At 40.0% G+C, this 15,054-nt stretch overlaps 1 protein-coding gene across 5 annotated transcripts in view; it reads right to left on the reverse strand.

The window, feature by feature from the left end:
- Nucleotides 1–450: 450 nt before the first annotated feature.
- The window catches only part of gramd1a (GRAM domain containing 1A), a 30,616-nt gene continuing 16,012 nt past the window's right edge, over nt 451–15,054 (reverse strand). For all 5 annotated transcript variants that reach the window (XM_040118859.1, XM_040118863.1, XM_040118860.1 and 2 more), the window contains 12 exons: nt 14,314–14,432; nt 13,332–13,647; nt 11,753–11,906; nt 10,530–10,676; nt 9,472–9,593; nt 8,664–8,806; nt 6,435–6,538; nt 5,442–5,672; nt 4,256–4,340; nt 2,519–2,626; nt 2,007–2,127; nt 451–1,810 (listed from right to left, as the gene is read on the reverse strand). In XM_040118859.1, the coding sequence (XP_039974793.1) occupies nt 1,709–1,810; nt 2,007–2,127; nt 2,519–2,626; nt 4,256–4,340; nt 5,442–5,672; nt 6,435–6,538; nt 8,664–8,806; nt 9,472–9,593; nt 10,530–10,676; nt 11,753–11,906; nt 13,332–13,647; nt 14,314–14,432 (1,752 nt within the window). In that variant the 3' untranslated portion in view covers nt 451–1,708. The remainder of the gene's footprint in view (nt 1,811–2,006; nt 2,128–2,518; nt 2,627–4,255; nt 4,341–5,441; nt 5,673–6,434; nt 6,539–8,663; nt 8,807–9,471; nt 9,594–10,529; nt 10,677–11,752; nt 11,907–13,331; nt 13,648–14,313; nt 14,433–15,054) is intronic.

Below are 15,054 nucleotides of genomic sequence, written 5' to 3' on the forward strand. Positions count from 1 at the left end.
GGATGGAGAAGACAGGCGGAAAATGAACAACAAATACAGATGACAAATAATAAAGATAGAAAATCAAAATGGAATTCCATAAAAAGAGAAGAAAAGTGAGTCAAATTAATCTTATAAACACACACGCACACACACAAAAAAAAAAAAAATACTGCAATACAGATTCCCTTTTTCTTCACCTGGGCCTACAAAATTTCCGTTGGTCCTTTTGTTTTGAAACATCTGGTCCAGTTGGACAAATAAGAAGCTAACTGTTCTGATTTTTTAGGTTTCTACCTTATCAAGTCTATGGTAAATCCTGAACTGTTAAGGTCTGGCTCTGTGATAAAAAGAGTGAGCAACCAAACCTGAAAGGGGAATCTCAAAAAAAAAAAAAAAGAAAAGAAACAGAAAAATATATATATATAGATATATATATAGATATATAAAGAAACACTAAAATGAAAATGTAACATTGGGGACTCCCCATGAGCACAAACAAACACACCTGTCAAGTCAAAATCTTCTTTGCTTGGATTTTTCACTGCTTCTACACACATTCACACACAATTTATCATTATCATTATTATTATAATTATATACTACTTTGTTTGAAACATTCAAAAAGTACTAGAATCACTATTGTCAATATTGCTGTGACCAGTAATCATTCTTTTGTAGCTCCTCTTGGTCTGCACCACAACAGCAAATCAGAGCACAAAATACCAACCACATGACTTCTTAAGAGCAGGACAGGACTTCAGATCAAAAGTCATCGGTAATAATAAATACTGTAACGGTCTGAGAAACAGCATGATGTCGTAACAAACACCCCAACACGCTGATTTTGAAAAAAGATAAAACCCCGACAGGACCGGGAGGAGTGGGAGTGTGTTTGGGGTTTATCTTCAGATGTAGAATTTACATCTAAAAATCAGGGTGAAAACTGAAGTGTCTGGTGTTGAAATGTTCCTCGTCCCCTTTTCGCAAGGGGTGGATGGCCTTTGATGGGGCCCATCTTGGACTTGAAAGAAAAAAATCTCTGACAGAAATAGCGAGAGAGGCGTCTTGCTCCAGTCAGCACTCTCTTTTCTCCTTCTACGCGTTTGTTCCTTAAATCCACACAGCAGGTGGTGGTGGTGGTGGCCCCCCCCCCCCCTTTTTTTTTTTTTCAGCAGGCGTTCACTTGAGGCAAATGTGTCTGACTGTTCCCAGGACTTGGAACTGTTCCCAGTTTCCAAAATCACAGATCCCTTTCCACTAAATATATGAAATGTAGCAGGTCAGAAAAGGAAATTAAGTCTGTGATAGTCGTAAAATTGGGGAGGATGTCTGAATTAAAGTTACTCTGAAACAGGGTTGGCCATTTTGAAATGTCTAGGATTCTTGAGGAGTAGATGGTCTGAATCGGCCCACCAGTGGCCTGTTTCCATACACTACATACAGATCACTTGCAGCTGTGGATAAATTATTGCTGTGGTCCCGATAGCTTCCAGCTTCCATTGAGTTCACTGAAGTTGTTACTGTTTGAGGCTGAAGGCGAACGTTGCCATTTCAAGTCAGTCAGGCGAGGCGAGTTGTGGGTAATGTAGTCCCCCCCCCCCGCATGTCCCACACCTGGTTTTAGCTTTGAAATGAGGGAGGGAAAAGAGGGAGAACAGAGGGGTCCGCCACGGTGTATCTAGAGGTGTGGAACAGTCAGAGTGGTGTTGACCAGAAGAGGTAGGGCTCAGGCCTCAGTCTGGGACTCTTTGAGGGTTTCGGTGGGGGAGTCCTGCTGCACCTCTTGGACCACAATACCCCGGTGGAGTTTTTCTAAAGACTGCTTCATCTGGGAGATAAACATGGTTGGAGTGATTGGGGGGGGGGGTCGCCAGATTTACTGGATTACATAATGTAGAGACGACAACCGAGCACATTATGAGCATAAGCAGTTTGTGTGACACATGCATCTTCTTGCTGCCTGTTCCCCCTGCAGATGGGCTCTACAAGCATTTCACTTCACAGACTAAAATAAACACACATACCTGGTCGAGAAGTGTGACAGAGGACTGCAGGATCTGCTGCCACTTGCTGAGCTGAGCCTGGTGAAACTGCCTCTGGAGCTGCAAGACCTGAGCCCACTCTCCAGCCGTCTGGGGTAAAGGACTGAGGAGAGGAGGAGAGCAAAAACAAGAGGAGAAGAGAAAGAGAGGGAGGAGGAAGGAGGAGAGGAAGATGCACAGAGAGAGAACAGGACAAGTCCAGAGTCATTTGAATTTTTTTGTAGCCAGTTGTCGTAAATCTTAAACCTTCCCTAGGGGGCAGCAGAAACAGGCTATAAAGTCAACACATGGGGAACTTTTTAGCAAATGGTTGTCTATTTAAACTTCCAGCAGATAGAGGGATAGGGACATTACAGACCTCAGATCCCACAAGAATAACACCATAAGCCTGAGACCAAACACCAATTAACACCACGATCCCGCTGGGTGAGGAATGCAGAGACCAGAGAGTCTAGTACGGTATATTTGTATGGAAAACAATGCAGTATGTTTACCTGTCAGCAACTGAATACGAGTGCCATGTCTCCAGTGTATGGGCCGCTCTTTCCAGAGCATACAATTTGTAGAACAACAGCATGTTGAGAGCCACCAACACCACCAGACTGACAGGGACAGAGAGAAAAGAGAGTTTCTAATTTACTTACTGTTATGAAAATACTCAAAAATAGTAAAAAATCTTCAATAAAGCACAAGAGCATCAGTAAGATGTAAACAGCAAAACGCAAAATCTAATGGAACAAAATGTGCAGGCATAAACATTTCAGGGTTTGTAAAGGCCGTCAAAGTCCATTCCAACTCTCGATCATAACACACTGTGATTTTGTTACAGGAAAAATCCATCCTGACACAAATATTAGTGTTACAAACAACTACTGCTGATATACATGTTGCATTCTTGTTCTGAATTTCTGCTCTGATCTAGATTTGGTCGAGGCAGACGGCTGCCCACCATGTTCTAGGTTCTACCTGTTAAAAGGGAGTTTTTCCTTGCCGCTGTCGCCAAGCGCTTGCTCATGGGGGGATGTTGGGTCTCTGTAAATATAACTATAAAGAGTACAGTCTAGACCTGCTCTATATGAAAAGTGCTCCAAGATAACCTCTGTTAGGATTAAATAAAATTGAATTCAATTGAACAGAATAGATGTTTTGATCCACTAGCTCCATTTTAATAGTAGGATAAAGACTTTTTCCTGGACTCACCAGTCAACAATCACAAATTTCAAACACAGATACCAATTTCTCCACTGGTAGTAGCTACCATACATCAGAATGCAATGCAGCAATAACTCCTGACAACGTCGTGCTCTATTATAGCTTTCTACCTTCACGTTGAACCCGCATCTGAAATCTAGTCAAGATCTGTTCTTTGAAAGTGGGTACACCAAAAAAGTGTGTAAGATATCAGAGTGATATACAGTGATCATACACAGCAGTGTAAAGGTCCCTCCAGACTAGATGCAGAGCAAACCTTAAAAGGCATTCACACACACACTTATGGAGGTGGGGTGTGTTGTTGGCAAACTACAGCAAATATTTGTCCAGTCTTTGGATGCTTGTCGCAAACAAATGAAGACAAGTATGACACAAATACTGCTCAAAAGCAGCCAAATTTTCTTCACATTCAATCTGAACACACATTAACAGATTTCAAAGGTGGATTTTTCCTGTAAGAAAATTCTTATTCTCATAGATCATATTTATGCAGCCAGTGTTATAAAAATCAAAGCCTCTTATACGAACCTGATACAGATCCTATGCACAAGAAGTATTGCAGAAAGGAGGGGGAAAAGAGAAACAGCAAGAAAGGCATTGTGAGGCTGTTAGTGTGCAGAAGGTTGATACCCAACATGTCTGGATTAGGGAGCATTCAGACATGGATAGAACCAAGACAGCAGAAAGCTAATATAATCAAAACTATACAATCAAACCAGGGATTTGATCAAGCAGAAATCCTAAAATTTCCACTATATTACATACTGTAATATCGGAAAGGATGTACTACTAAGGAGGTCGACCACATGCAAGGACACATACATGCCTTTATGTATAGACTGCACTGATTTCCACTCTATAACTGTGCACTCACTCACTTGACCAGTGTGTAGAAAAACACAAAACATGCCGAAAACAATCTTGAATTACTAGATCCAGAGGAAAGCTCAAAGATTCAGAAAGTCTGGTGTTATTCATGGTCTCAGGGCAGCAAACACACAGTACACACTTGAACTTACATGAAGCTGACGATGAGGAGGATGGTGGATATACTGTTGTGTCCCCCACCACGTGAACGCTCTCCCAGCTTCAAATACTGAGCACCTGGAGCAAAAAAAAACAAAAAAAAATAACCCACTGATGATCAGGGTTCCCATTGTGTTTTGGGTGTATATTTCAACTAGCAATAACTACATCTTTATGTTTCCAGGCCCTTAAAATACTATTTCCATGAGCCAAAACATTAAACTTTTCTGTAAAATGATCCGTTTATGAATTTGACCAGTTTCCCTTTCTTTCCGAGTCCCCGATTTTGTCTAAACATTGCTCTCACAATTTCTTGACATCCCATTAAAGGTCCACTGTGGAGTTTCTGACCTCTTGTAGTGCTATGAAGCAGTTTTTGTTATGTGTGGACTCCCTGCATTGTTTTTCACATGCATGTGCATGAAGACACACATTCATACACACACAGTCCTACAAATGGTTTACCAGTGATCTACTGGTCATCTAGAGGTGGCTTTAATGTCCCAGCAAAGGCAGGGAAGAAGAAGACAACAAGCTAGTAAACATGGATGTAAACAAGGCAGGATTTAAAATACTTTTTAAAAAGAAAATCTGTTTCACTAATATTTTATGAGAGGGGAAATAAATTCAGGCCTTTTGTTTGACCTCAAGGATACACGCAATGAGTTTTGGTGAGTAACACTCAATGTAAGCATAACTTTTCACCAAGTTAAATTTAAGACATTTTAAATTTTAACCACATAGAAATCAATTCAATACATGTTTCACAGTCATACTGGCCAAAGTATGAAAGATATAATAAATAAATAACAGTACAACAGTAGGGATGATAAAGTCTAAAGACCTTTTTAGAATTTTAGTACCTTGTAAGGTTTTTTTTTTTTTTGTTGAGGAAACCTAAATTAAAGCATTTTAAGACTTTGCAAGACTTGCAGATAAACTGCTTTTGTTCATTTTGTTTCTTAAAAAATTCCACATGGCACCTTTAAGTTTAAGGATCAAAGATTAAGGTTTCTGTTTCTGTAATATAACTCCAGACAGAACCACAAGAGAGCAGTAGTGCACAGAAGATGGATTCAGGCTTATTGCTTGGTTACATGACCATCAATGTCGCTGGCAAGGCTTGACATTCCAGCACTGATCCAAAGCACTTCAACAATTTTATCCTGGCTGACTCACTGGCTTCTCTCCTTTCCCTCTCCTCTCCGACTCCTCTGTCCCCTCGTTCTCCGGTGCCCAAACCTCCTCCGTCCCTCTCTCTCTCCCTCTCGCCCTGCCGTCGGGAGCAGGTGCGTTTGCGGCGGCGAAGGGCCGGTGGGGTCTTGGCAGCATCGGCGCCCACTGCTTCGCCTGTGGTCACCACGGAAACCTCAGACTGCAGTAGTGTCTCCAGCTTGCACACCTCACTCTCTGCGTGGGGCAAAGTAAATAAATGGCGGAATTAAAATACACATAACCGAGCTTCTGGTCACAATGTGTCTATTACTTCATTGAAAAGTCAGTTCTCAGTGTATGAGGACTAGAGGCTTCAAATTTACACACTGCACTTCAGGAAATTGCATATTGGACCACAACTGGCTTCCAAAGTAGTTGCGACTTCAAGATCTTGCTCATAGTTACATGGCTTAAAAATGGAGATTTAAGGTGAACACTGAGAAATTTTCCCCCTTGAGCAGATGGATGTGAAAACAGTATAAAAAATTATCCGAGTGAAGTGATAGGCAAACCAGATTTTTGATATAAATTCAAAGCAAGCTATCAAAAAAATAGTTTTCGTACTGGTATTGTAATGGCAGAAAAATTTAACCAATTTAAAAACAATCACCCCTAATTCTAAAAGCCTTAACTGTCCACGTATAACACCTCATCTCTTTGACACTGTCAAATCATAATGTAAAGAAACCATGAGCCACATGAACTGTCTCTCATCATCTTTTTATGTTGAAAAGAGAAAACAGATGTGGCTCACAGAAATGGTAAATGGACTGCGTGTACATACCAACATGAAACTGTGTGTCTGGCTTTCATTTCAGCCGTGCCCTGCTCAAAAGTTTCACCTTACTTTTGTTCAGTTATTTACAAAAGGGTAGTATGCCTGAATTGGTCAGTGTGGTTTCCACGGACTGTGTGTTAATCAGAGATACGCTGATGGAGGCAAACCATGTGACTTACCCATGTGTCTGTAATACTCCTCAATTCCACTCCAGGTGTTCTTTTCAATCAACGCTTTCACCAGACTCCACGGCTGCTTTCGGTAGCAAATGTCTGAGGAAACTCTGGGCAGAGGAAAAGCAACACACCCCGTTTAAAACGTAAAAAGAAAATCTAATGTGTGGATCAAATTTATTCTTTTCACTTTTTACGAAGAAAAACATTTTCATGTTGTTTATAAAAAGGACAAATTCAACCTGCTCTAAATGGCTGACACATTAATCAGCACTCTTCAGTTAGTAATGTCATACACTTCCTATGATTTTCAATCAGCACCCAACTACAAGCAGGAACCCGTGTAGATGGCCAATGCAAGTTCCTGTAATCCCTGCTAATTTCCTTAGAAACCAATCAATCCAACTGACAGTTCCAAGTTTTTAAATGAGAACTAAAGAAAACTAATGGGTCAGATATCCATGTTCCGCAGAAAGCAATCAGAAAACATGCTCACCATGCCAATCACAGTGCACCAAAGTTTAGAATATGATGATCTGTGTTGAGTGCTTGACACTTTCCCAGAATATACTACTGGAATTTTTTCAACCTTAAGACAATCTTTTTGTTTATCTGCCTGTAACCAGCTATCATGACTTATTCAAAGATGGTTTTTTGGGAAAGACAAACTACTCTTAAAAAAAGTGCTAGAGAGAAGGGGTAAATAACAAACAATAGTAGAGATAGTGGTTTGTCTTTCTAGAAAACATCTTTGAATTATTATTAAATTGGCACGTATGATAAGAAAGAGACTACATAGTGTACGATGTGAACAGAAAGTAATCAGAAGGAGCTTTTATGGGAATAATTTTCATCATTTAAAGTTTGGCCACATGCCCTACAAGAGAATGAAATGTATTTAGTTCATTATTTTTACAGTTAATTCATTTTTGGAATCAGATTATATTAGATTATTGGTGGAAAAACTCCTCCAAATAAAGTTATTAATGGGGCTGTGTGAGAATGTCAAAGTCCTTACTTAAATCAAATATGTCTTGTGGCTACATTGCATAATGGTCTATTGAGGCTTTTCTCTCTCTCTCTTCTTTTTCTCCCTCTGTGATTGTTGAACATGGTTGCAAAATGCTAAGAAAGATGCCCTTGCTCTTTGACCCTAAGAAGCTGACATCAAGATTCGTGTTTGGCAATAATATTTAAACCTCATTGCTGGAAATACTCTAAATATGCTGATGTGTCATCAACTTATGTACAATATGCTGGGCCAGTAGCATTTTCAGAAGTGAGCGAAAAATCATCTATAAATAAAAGACAAAACCAGCAGCTGTTTAGTGTTTGGACCGACTTTTTTAAGTATTGGAAAAATAGCAAGGGAGTCTAGATGAGACAAGGGAGAGACAGGTTTGGAGAGATTATTTAATTTACCAGCTAGAGTTTTGGGTCCCCAAGATAAAGGACCTAGCCACTCACTTACTGTTTACATCATTTATTTTGCTGCAACCTGACAGCACATGTGTAAACAAGGATCGAGTGTTTGGACTTCTGATTAATTCTGTCCTGTGCTTCACCTTGCAGGAGACTGGCAAGCAGGACATACTGCAGGTCATCAGTGGAAAAACCCAACACTTGTGCTGTGCAGCTGCTCAGCTATATAAGCTGTCTCAGTGTTTGCGGCCCTATCAATGCTCTCTGATTTAGATTTAGTTTTCCTTTTTCCACTTCAGAACACTATCGCATACATTTACCACTCATCCAATTCACTTCATTCTCCACTGATTTTATTGGCATCTATAACATGTGGTGCTGCTGTTAATCCTTATTACCATGTTTAGAAAAAAGCGTTAGTTGAAGTTATGTGTCAGCTCCCTTTATCTTTATTTATCTTTAATTGTCAATGTAATTTTGAAGAACCCATTTTCATTTTTTTTCATTGTGAAACCTAAAAAGAAAGTAAAAGATCTGTGCTCACAGATGTTTTTGTCTAGCATATATAATCAGTGCATTAAGTAGAATAAATTCAGCACTTACAACATCCCCATTTAAACAGATGCAATAGTAAGAGGATCTATCATAAAATAAACGAGCACTCATAGCTACACATTCAACATGAATGTAATCTTGAGCATGACACTTGCGACTCTTCTGTTTTGACTGTGGTTTTCACAGTCCCTGGGTGAGTGTGAAGATAAAGAAAATCCGACCCAAGTCGATTACCCCAATAAGACACAACAAACCTACCTGAGCCGGCTCTTGTGCTTGTTCATGGAGGTTAGGCAGTATCTGTGGACAGTGTAGAAGTAGTCCTGGTAGGGAATGCCTGAGGTGATGACCTCCGAGTCCACCACATAACACTCGCCCCGGGCACTGCTTTTATGCAATGTCTGGAAGCAAGAAGAAAAGTGGAGGTGGACAGTTAATGGTATGCAAACTTATTGATTTACTTTGATATATAACAAAACCATCAACTGACCCATCTGCTAGGCTTCCTTGGTTGTATGTTTCTAAAGTTTTCTATTTTCTTTATTCGGTGTAAATAATTTTGTTCTTCAGAGAAGAAGAAATCAATATTACAACTAATACCACCCAAGATTGTTGAGCTGTCGAAAAACCACCACCAGGGGATATATACAACATTAAATTACCCCATCACAGCAGTTTTGGTAAGTTTTGCTCTGTATAAATGTAGCAGTAGTATAACACGACAGCTAGGAAATAAACATAAGTGCTGGAAAAAAACTGAGATTAATTAATTCTGAAAACAAAGACGATTCAAAATGCTTTGAGGGAAAAAAAACAACAAAAAAACAAAAACAAAAACAAAAGAAAAAAGTACCTGAGGCTGATAAATATTCAAAATTAGAGCAATAGAAAGCAAAAATTAAAAAGATGCCCAGGTCACTTACAAAATAAAACTACAGAAAGTGCCACTCCAGTTCAGGCTGAATAAGCACAGTGTTTCTGCCCAGTTAATTGCCTTTAACAGAGCCTGTGTACCAGAGGGCTAAATTATGAAACTACAAAAGTCCTGTATCTGTCAATGACTGACCTGCGTTTCCACCACGGGGGCAGTCTTGGGGCCGAGGGGGTTGTTGAGGGCAATGGTGTAGCTAAGCACACGGCTGGTATTCCCACTGCTGCTGTCCTGCTGCCATTCACCCACCGACAGGTCTGAGAGAGAGGGAGAAAAGAGACTAAGAACATGAGCAAATCGAGAGAGAAGAGACACAAAGTCCCAAGAGACAAGAGATTTTGTTTAAATGAGAGAGCAAAAGAACACGATAGGATGAGAATTTATGAATGAAAAGAAAAGAGACCACGAGATCCAGAAGGGTTGAGGGGGGTTCAAACCACTCTCCTTCATAAAAAAAAAAAAAAAAGGAAAAAGAAAAGAAATGCCCTAATTAGAGCTACACAATGTTCCCTACCGGGCTGGGCCTCCGACTGGGGTAGCCACTGGCCAAATCACCTCCACAGCTTCATCTCTGGCCTCATTTAAACTACAGAAAAATGTCTAAAATACACACTTCATTTATGCAAAGCTGACTTCAAATATCAAACTAACAATTAAAAAAAAAAAAAAAAAAAGTTGTACAGTGACAAGGAAAAGCATGAAAAAGCCAATGATAAATGGCTGTTAACACAGCATAAAGAGCTAGTGTGGAACCCTCATTAGTGGCATAATACAGTGGGCTACAGCATGTTTCTGGGGGGTGGGTGGTAAGTCATCACATTTGTATTTATCAGCTGGCCCAAGTGGCACAGCAGCTCTCAAAAGAACTAGTTTCAAAATGAAAAACATCACAAAAAGATGTTTACACAGTTTAAAGTAGAGACCTTTGCAAGTTTATTCCTTAGCATCTGAGTTTATTGGCAGAAAAATGTCACATTATCTAAAACATCAACAGCAAACATCAGGGTCTAGTGAGAGATAAAAAAGAATGAAAGATCGAGTGATTTTTCCATTGACAGCAGCCTCAATGCTTCAGTAAGCAGCAGAGCAACACCAAACACTGGCCTTTAACTGTCACTGTTTCAACAGGAAAAAACCTGCTCTCTTGCATTTTATGTTATGCAACAAGTTAAGGCAGGTTGTGTTTAACCTACCAGTAAAGTGTCGCTGAGAGAAGAGGTGCTGGATGAAGTGTGTGTCAGCAGAAAAGAGCAGATCGTGCAGCTTGTCTACACTCATGCGGACCACAGAGTTGATGTGCAGCCGCCCGCTCAGGTCAGCACAGAAGGACTCCACTTCACCTTAACGTCAAGAAGAACACATTAAAGATTTACTTTGCCTTAGATTGTATTTTGTGTTATTTTTCTGATTACCTTAGTACACTCAACATTTTTTAATCATGGTTAAACACTTATCTCTGTTTTTTTCTGAAGTTATAAATCCCATGCTGGCTCCAGCTCTAAAACTGCACCCAAATGTAATATTAAACCTTTGCCAGTGTATGTAAACACTAAGACAATTAAGTAGGCTTATTTTAGGACTTAAATTTTATATTACAACAACCACACTTGCTCTAGCAGTGACACAGATTGCTTCTGTTTGTTTTTGCTTACAGAAAAACGGGTGAAAGGATACCGAGCAGTTTATGGTTTACACATTAAAATCTTCTGAAACATCCTCTCTGTACTTAAAATTAAACTTCCAGACAATCATATCATTATCTTGTCAGCTTCGGGCTAATTTTAGGTTAATCATCTGACTTTGTCAAAAACAGCATGGATATAACGGGAGTTAAATGTGAAGTGCAACATGTGCAGTATCTTTGGCTCTGGTGGACATAAACTTACAAAAGAATTCATTGATTTGGCTCAGGACAGATTCAACCACAGAGCAGTAAATCACACCATGTTAGTTTGTAAAACATTCCCTGTAAATCTTTTTGACGTGGAAGGAGGAAGAGGTGGAAGCTATGAAGCAAAAAAGAAACTCATCTTTCACAGAGCTCAGGAGGAAGGGGAAATTAATAGGACTTACAATAACAACGTTTAGCATTTTCATGAAGACAAAGTTGGTTCACAGTCAGATTAAAGCTAACAACCTTAAATGAACATAGTAAATTAAGAAAACACAGGTATAGAGAATAGAGTTTAAAAAAAAACAGTATAAGCATAAAAGACATCCCATAAGAGTTTATCAAAATAAGTTTTCCCTAATTTTTAGTCAACTCTATTCACATCATGTAAATCAAATATTGACAAAAAAAGTTACCACTGAAATTATTAGTATTCTAACCTCCTCTAATCTTCATATAATTGAAACATTCTCATCTCAACTGGGTTCTTGTGGTGGTCTCTACAGATACCCAAACAACACTCACTCTCTTCTTGCGTGTCAGAGGAGTTGCTGGGGTCTGTGGGCAGTTCTTCATCGTTGGTCATGTCCAATGAGGAGAGGTTTCCCAGACTGGTGGTTGGCAGGGGCAGCATGTGATTGGCTGACTCAGACAGGCTGTCCCCACCCTCTTCCAGATTCTGATGCAGTGAGGGGGGAAAAAAAAAAAAAAAAAAAAGCACACCAGAGGACAGTTAGCAAGAGGTCTGTAGGGAAAATCACCCCATTGTCATATGACTTGAGACGAAAGAGGACTCAGCTGGGACGACCTCACGTTGACACTGTCTGAGCAGACGTACCACTGTAGCCGTGTAATTCATCTTTAACAAACACACAGTCAACACAGCTCCCCATTTATTCACTGTAGCTTGGCTTGGGCTTGATCTGATCAATACTGTAAGGGAAAGAACTACAGCAGCTGTTTTTGAGCAAAACTCATTGGACATAGAGCCAACCAGAGCAACTCCACAGTATTCCACTATAACTTAATAAAATACATGTACATCCATTTTTGTTGATTATTTGTATTATATTTTCATTCATGTTATCCTGTTTTGATTTAATTACTGTTTTTTTTGTTTGTTTATTTTTTTTCTAAGGTTTTTTTTTAAGCATTTTTTTGCCTTTATTGGGCAGCTGATAGTGAAGAGGCAGATAGGAAACAAGGGGAGGGAGAAGGGTGTGTGACATGCATCAAGGGTCCTTGGCTGGACTCAAATGGACGTTGCAGTTATGTGGCATGTGATGTCACCATTTGACTTCACCAAGGTGCTCCTTATTTGTGTTTTTTAGATTATTATTATTTTTGCCTTATCTAAGCATTGCTGATGTGTTTGAAAGGTCCGATACTAATGAACCTACCTTGCCCCAGATTATAAATGTTATTTTTGTAATCAAGTTTCTGTTTTGTGCAATACAGTATTTTGAATCCAGTTTACAGAAAAACTATCACAGGTATAGACCTTGCCTGATTTGTATCAAGGCTTATCTAAGTCACAAATCTTTTAGAGGGGTCATGTGAGTAGTGTTTCAAGAGCCTGTGAATAGTTGACGAAGGAGAACAATTCCAACACTGCACACTGATCCGAGCTCTTGGTTTGTGTTTATTGGTGAGGTATTATCTCTGGTTACAAGAGGTGACGCCGCAGGAGTCAACGGAGCAGTGTGTGGATTCTACTTTATTCAGTTCATCCCTGCCATGCAGCTAATGCTAGCTAACCAGCTGCCTCCAAATATCAGGCTGATGTTTTGAAACACAAACAGAGCAAATATAAAGAGCAGATATATTAGTGAGCAGACTTTTCTGCTCCATCTGTGCTGCAGCAATTATTTAACTGGAAGTCTCTACTTAGCTGAAGCAGAGATATAGATGGTCCATAGCAATATGGGATACCATGTTTTTTAATATGCATAACAATGACAGCTTTGCAGGTGGTGCAAGTCTTTTAATATTCTTGCACAACTGAAGTACATAAGGTAATAAAAAAATAGCACCTCCAATGCAGTCAGACTGTGCAGTGTTAGTTAGATGCTAACTACGTGTGCATGTCAAGACGAACACTCACAAATGAGGCAGCAGCAGAGGCCAGGGCAGGGGCAGAAGCAGAGGCGTTGGTGGGGGTGGTGGATGGCAACGAGCTGTGGGAGCTCGTTGGGCTGGGTTCGAGGGGGTCAGAGCTGAGTCTGTGTCCAGATGAGGAAGGCACCTCTATGGGCAGACAGGAGGCGGAGTAAGGGGGAGAGGAGCCCCCGAGGTTTGTAGCAGAGGAGGGGCTGGCTGGACCGCAGGGCACCAGGGGAGGGGGAGAGCTGCCGGTAGAGGGAACTGACACTGAGCTGAGGTCTAGTAGATCTGTGACCGACACTGACTCGTCTCCTGGCCTGGGGAAAGGAGCGAGAGGAAGTGAGACTGAGTGAAACAGGGAAACAAACAGAGAAAATCAGACTGTGAGAGATAAGCACAGAGAAAGTGCAAAGTGTTTGTTGGAGAACTTAGGGACAGGGGTAGGAAATTGTTAACAGACCAGGCTTTTAATGCAGTTATTATATAAGCTGACATTAAAAACACAAGTAAATAAATCTAAACTTATTAACTTGGATAGCATCTGCCAAAAAAAAAAAAAAAAAAAAAAACCACATGCACAAACAAGCCCCATCGCCTAATTAGCGAGGATCAGTTAGTTTGGTTAAAGGAAGAGAAAAACAAAACACTCAAGCTACATGTATGTCAGTTGATCTGGTGATATTTGCACACACAATACATGCAACCTGTTAGAACCTGAAGAGCATGTTTTTTTATGCCGCCTTGTCTGTTTTAGCAAGTAACCACAATGAAATTATAATTTGGCATCTCTGTCGTTCTCCCAGTGCAATTACTGAAGCATAGTTTTTTGGGGTTTTTTGTTCCACTAAACAATCAACAGAATTGAGAGAGAAGTGTAGTTATGTGTGTTGACAAGCATCCACACATGCATCAATGATGCAAGAATCTCAAATGACATGCAGTGCACTATATATATTATCATGTTTTTACAAATGAACACTCACAGTAGGCCGTTCATGTGTTCGGCGGTGGGGGAGACATAGTCGTCGTCCTCGCTAGTGAGGCCTAGTTCAGTGCCGTAACACTGGTGTACGATGTGCCAGAGCTCTTTCGGGGATAAAGACTGAAAAAATAAACACAAAACTCAAATTCAATACTTAATGAGGATCAATTTAAAAATACTGATTTGGTGATACCTAGAATAATGTATTGCCGTGATTTATTATACAACAGCTCAATTCCAGCATTCATGTATAGTTTAGTTGTACATGTAGACACCGTTGGTACAGACTATATGGCTAGTGTGCATTATCCTGACTACATGATACAGTGAGGTGTATTAAGTAGCGTAGGACACCTCTGTTCATTGCACATTATAGTGTGAGAGTTTATATTCATTCTTAATGCTTCATGGATGCCAATCAATTCTAACTGCAAACAGGATAGCCACACTTAATGAGATGGTGCTCATGTAGTTACTATGATATGAAATGGTGAAAATGGGGACATCCACGCAGTCAGGACACAGCAACATCATTATCTGCATAATACAGGAAATAACTGCATAGCGGTCACTTATCACATAGTTATAACTTCTTGTCAGACTTTGAAAACGTGCTTCACAACAGGCTACATTGATTTCCATGATGATTTACAAATAGGTAAGTTTGAAGTTAACACTTTTAACATTGTTCTTGGCAGCTACTGAGTTTTCTGTTAGACTTTTGCTGGTGAAACAGTGAGTC

This window comes from Xiphias gladius, chromosome 22 (genome assembly GCF_016859285.1).
Source record: "Xiphias gladius isolate SHS-SW01 ecotype Sanya breed wild chromosome 22, ASM1685928v1, whole genome shotgun sequence".
In the NCBI taxonomy this organism is placed as follows: Eukaryota; Metazoa; Chordata; class Actinopteri; order Istiophoriformes; family Xiphiidae; genus Xiphias; species Xiphias gladius.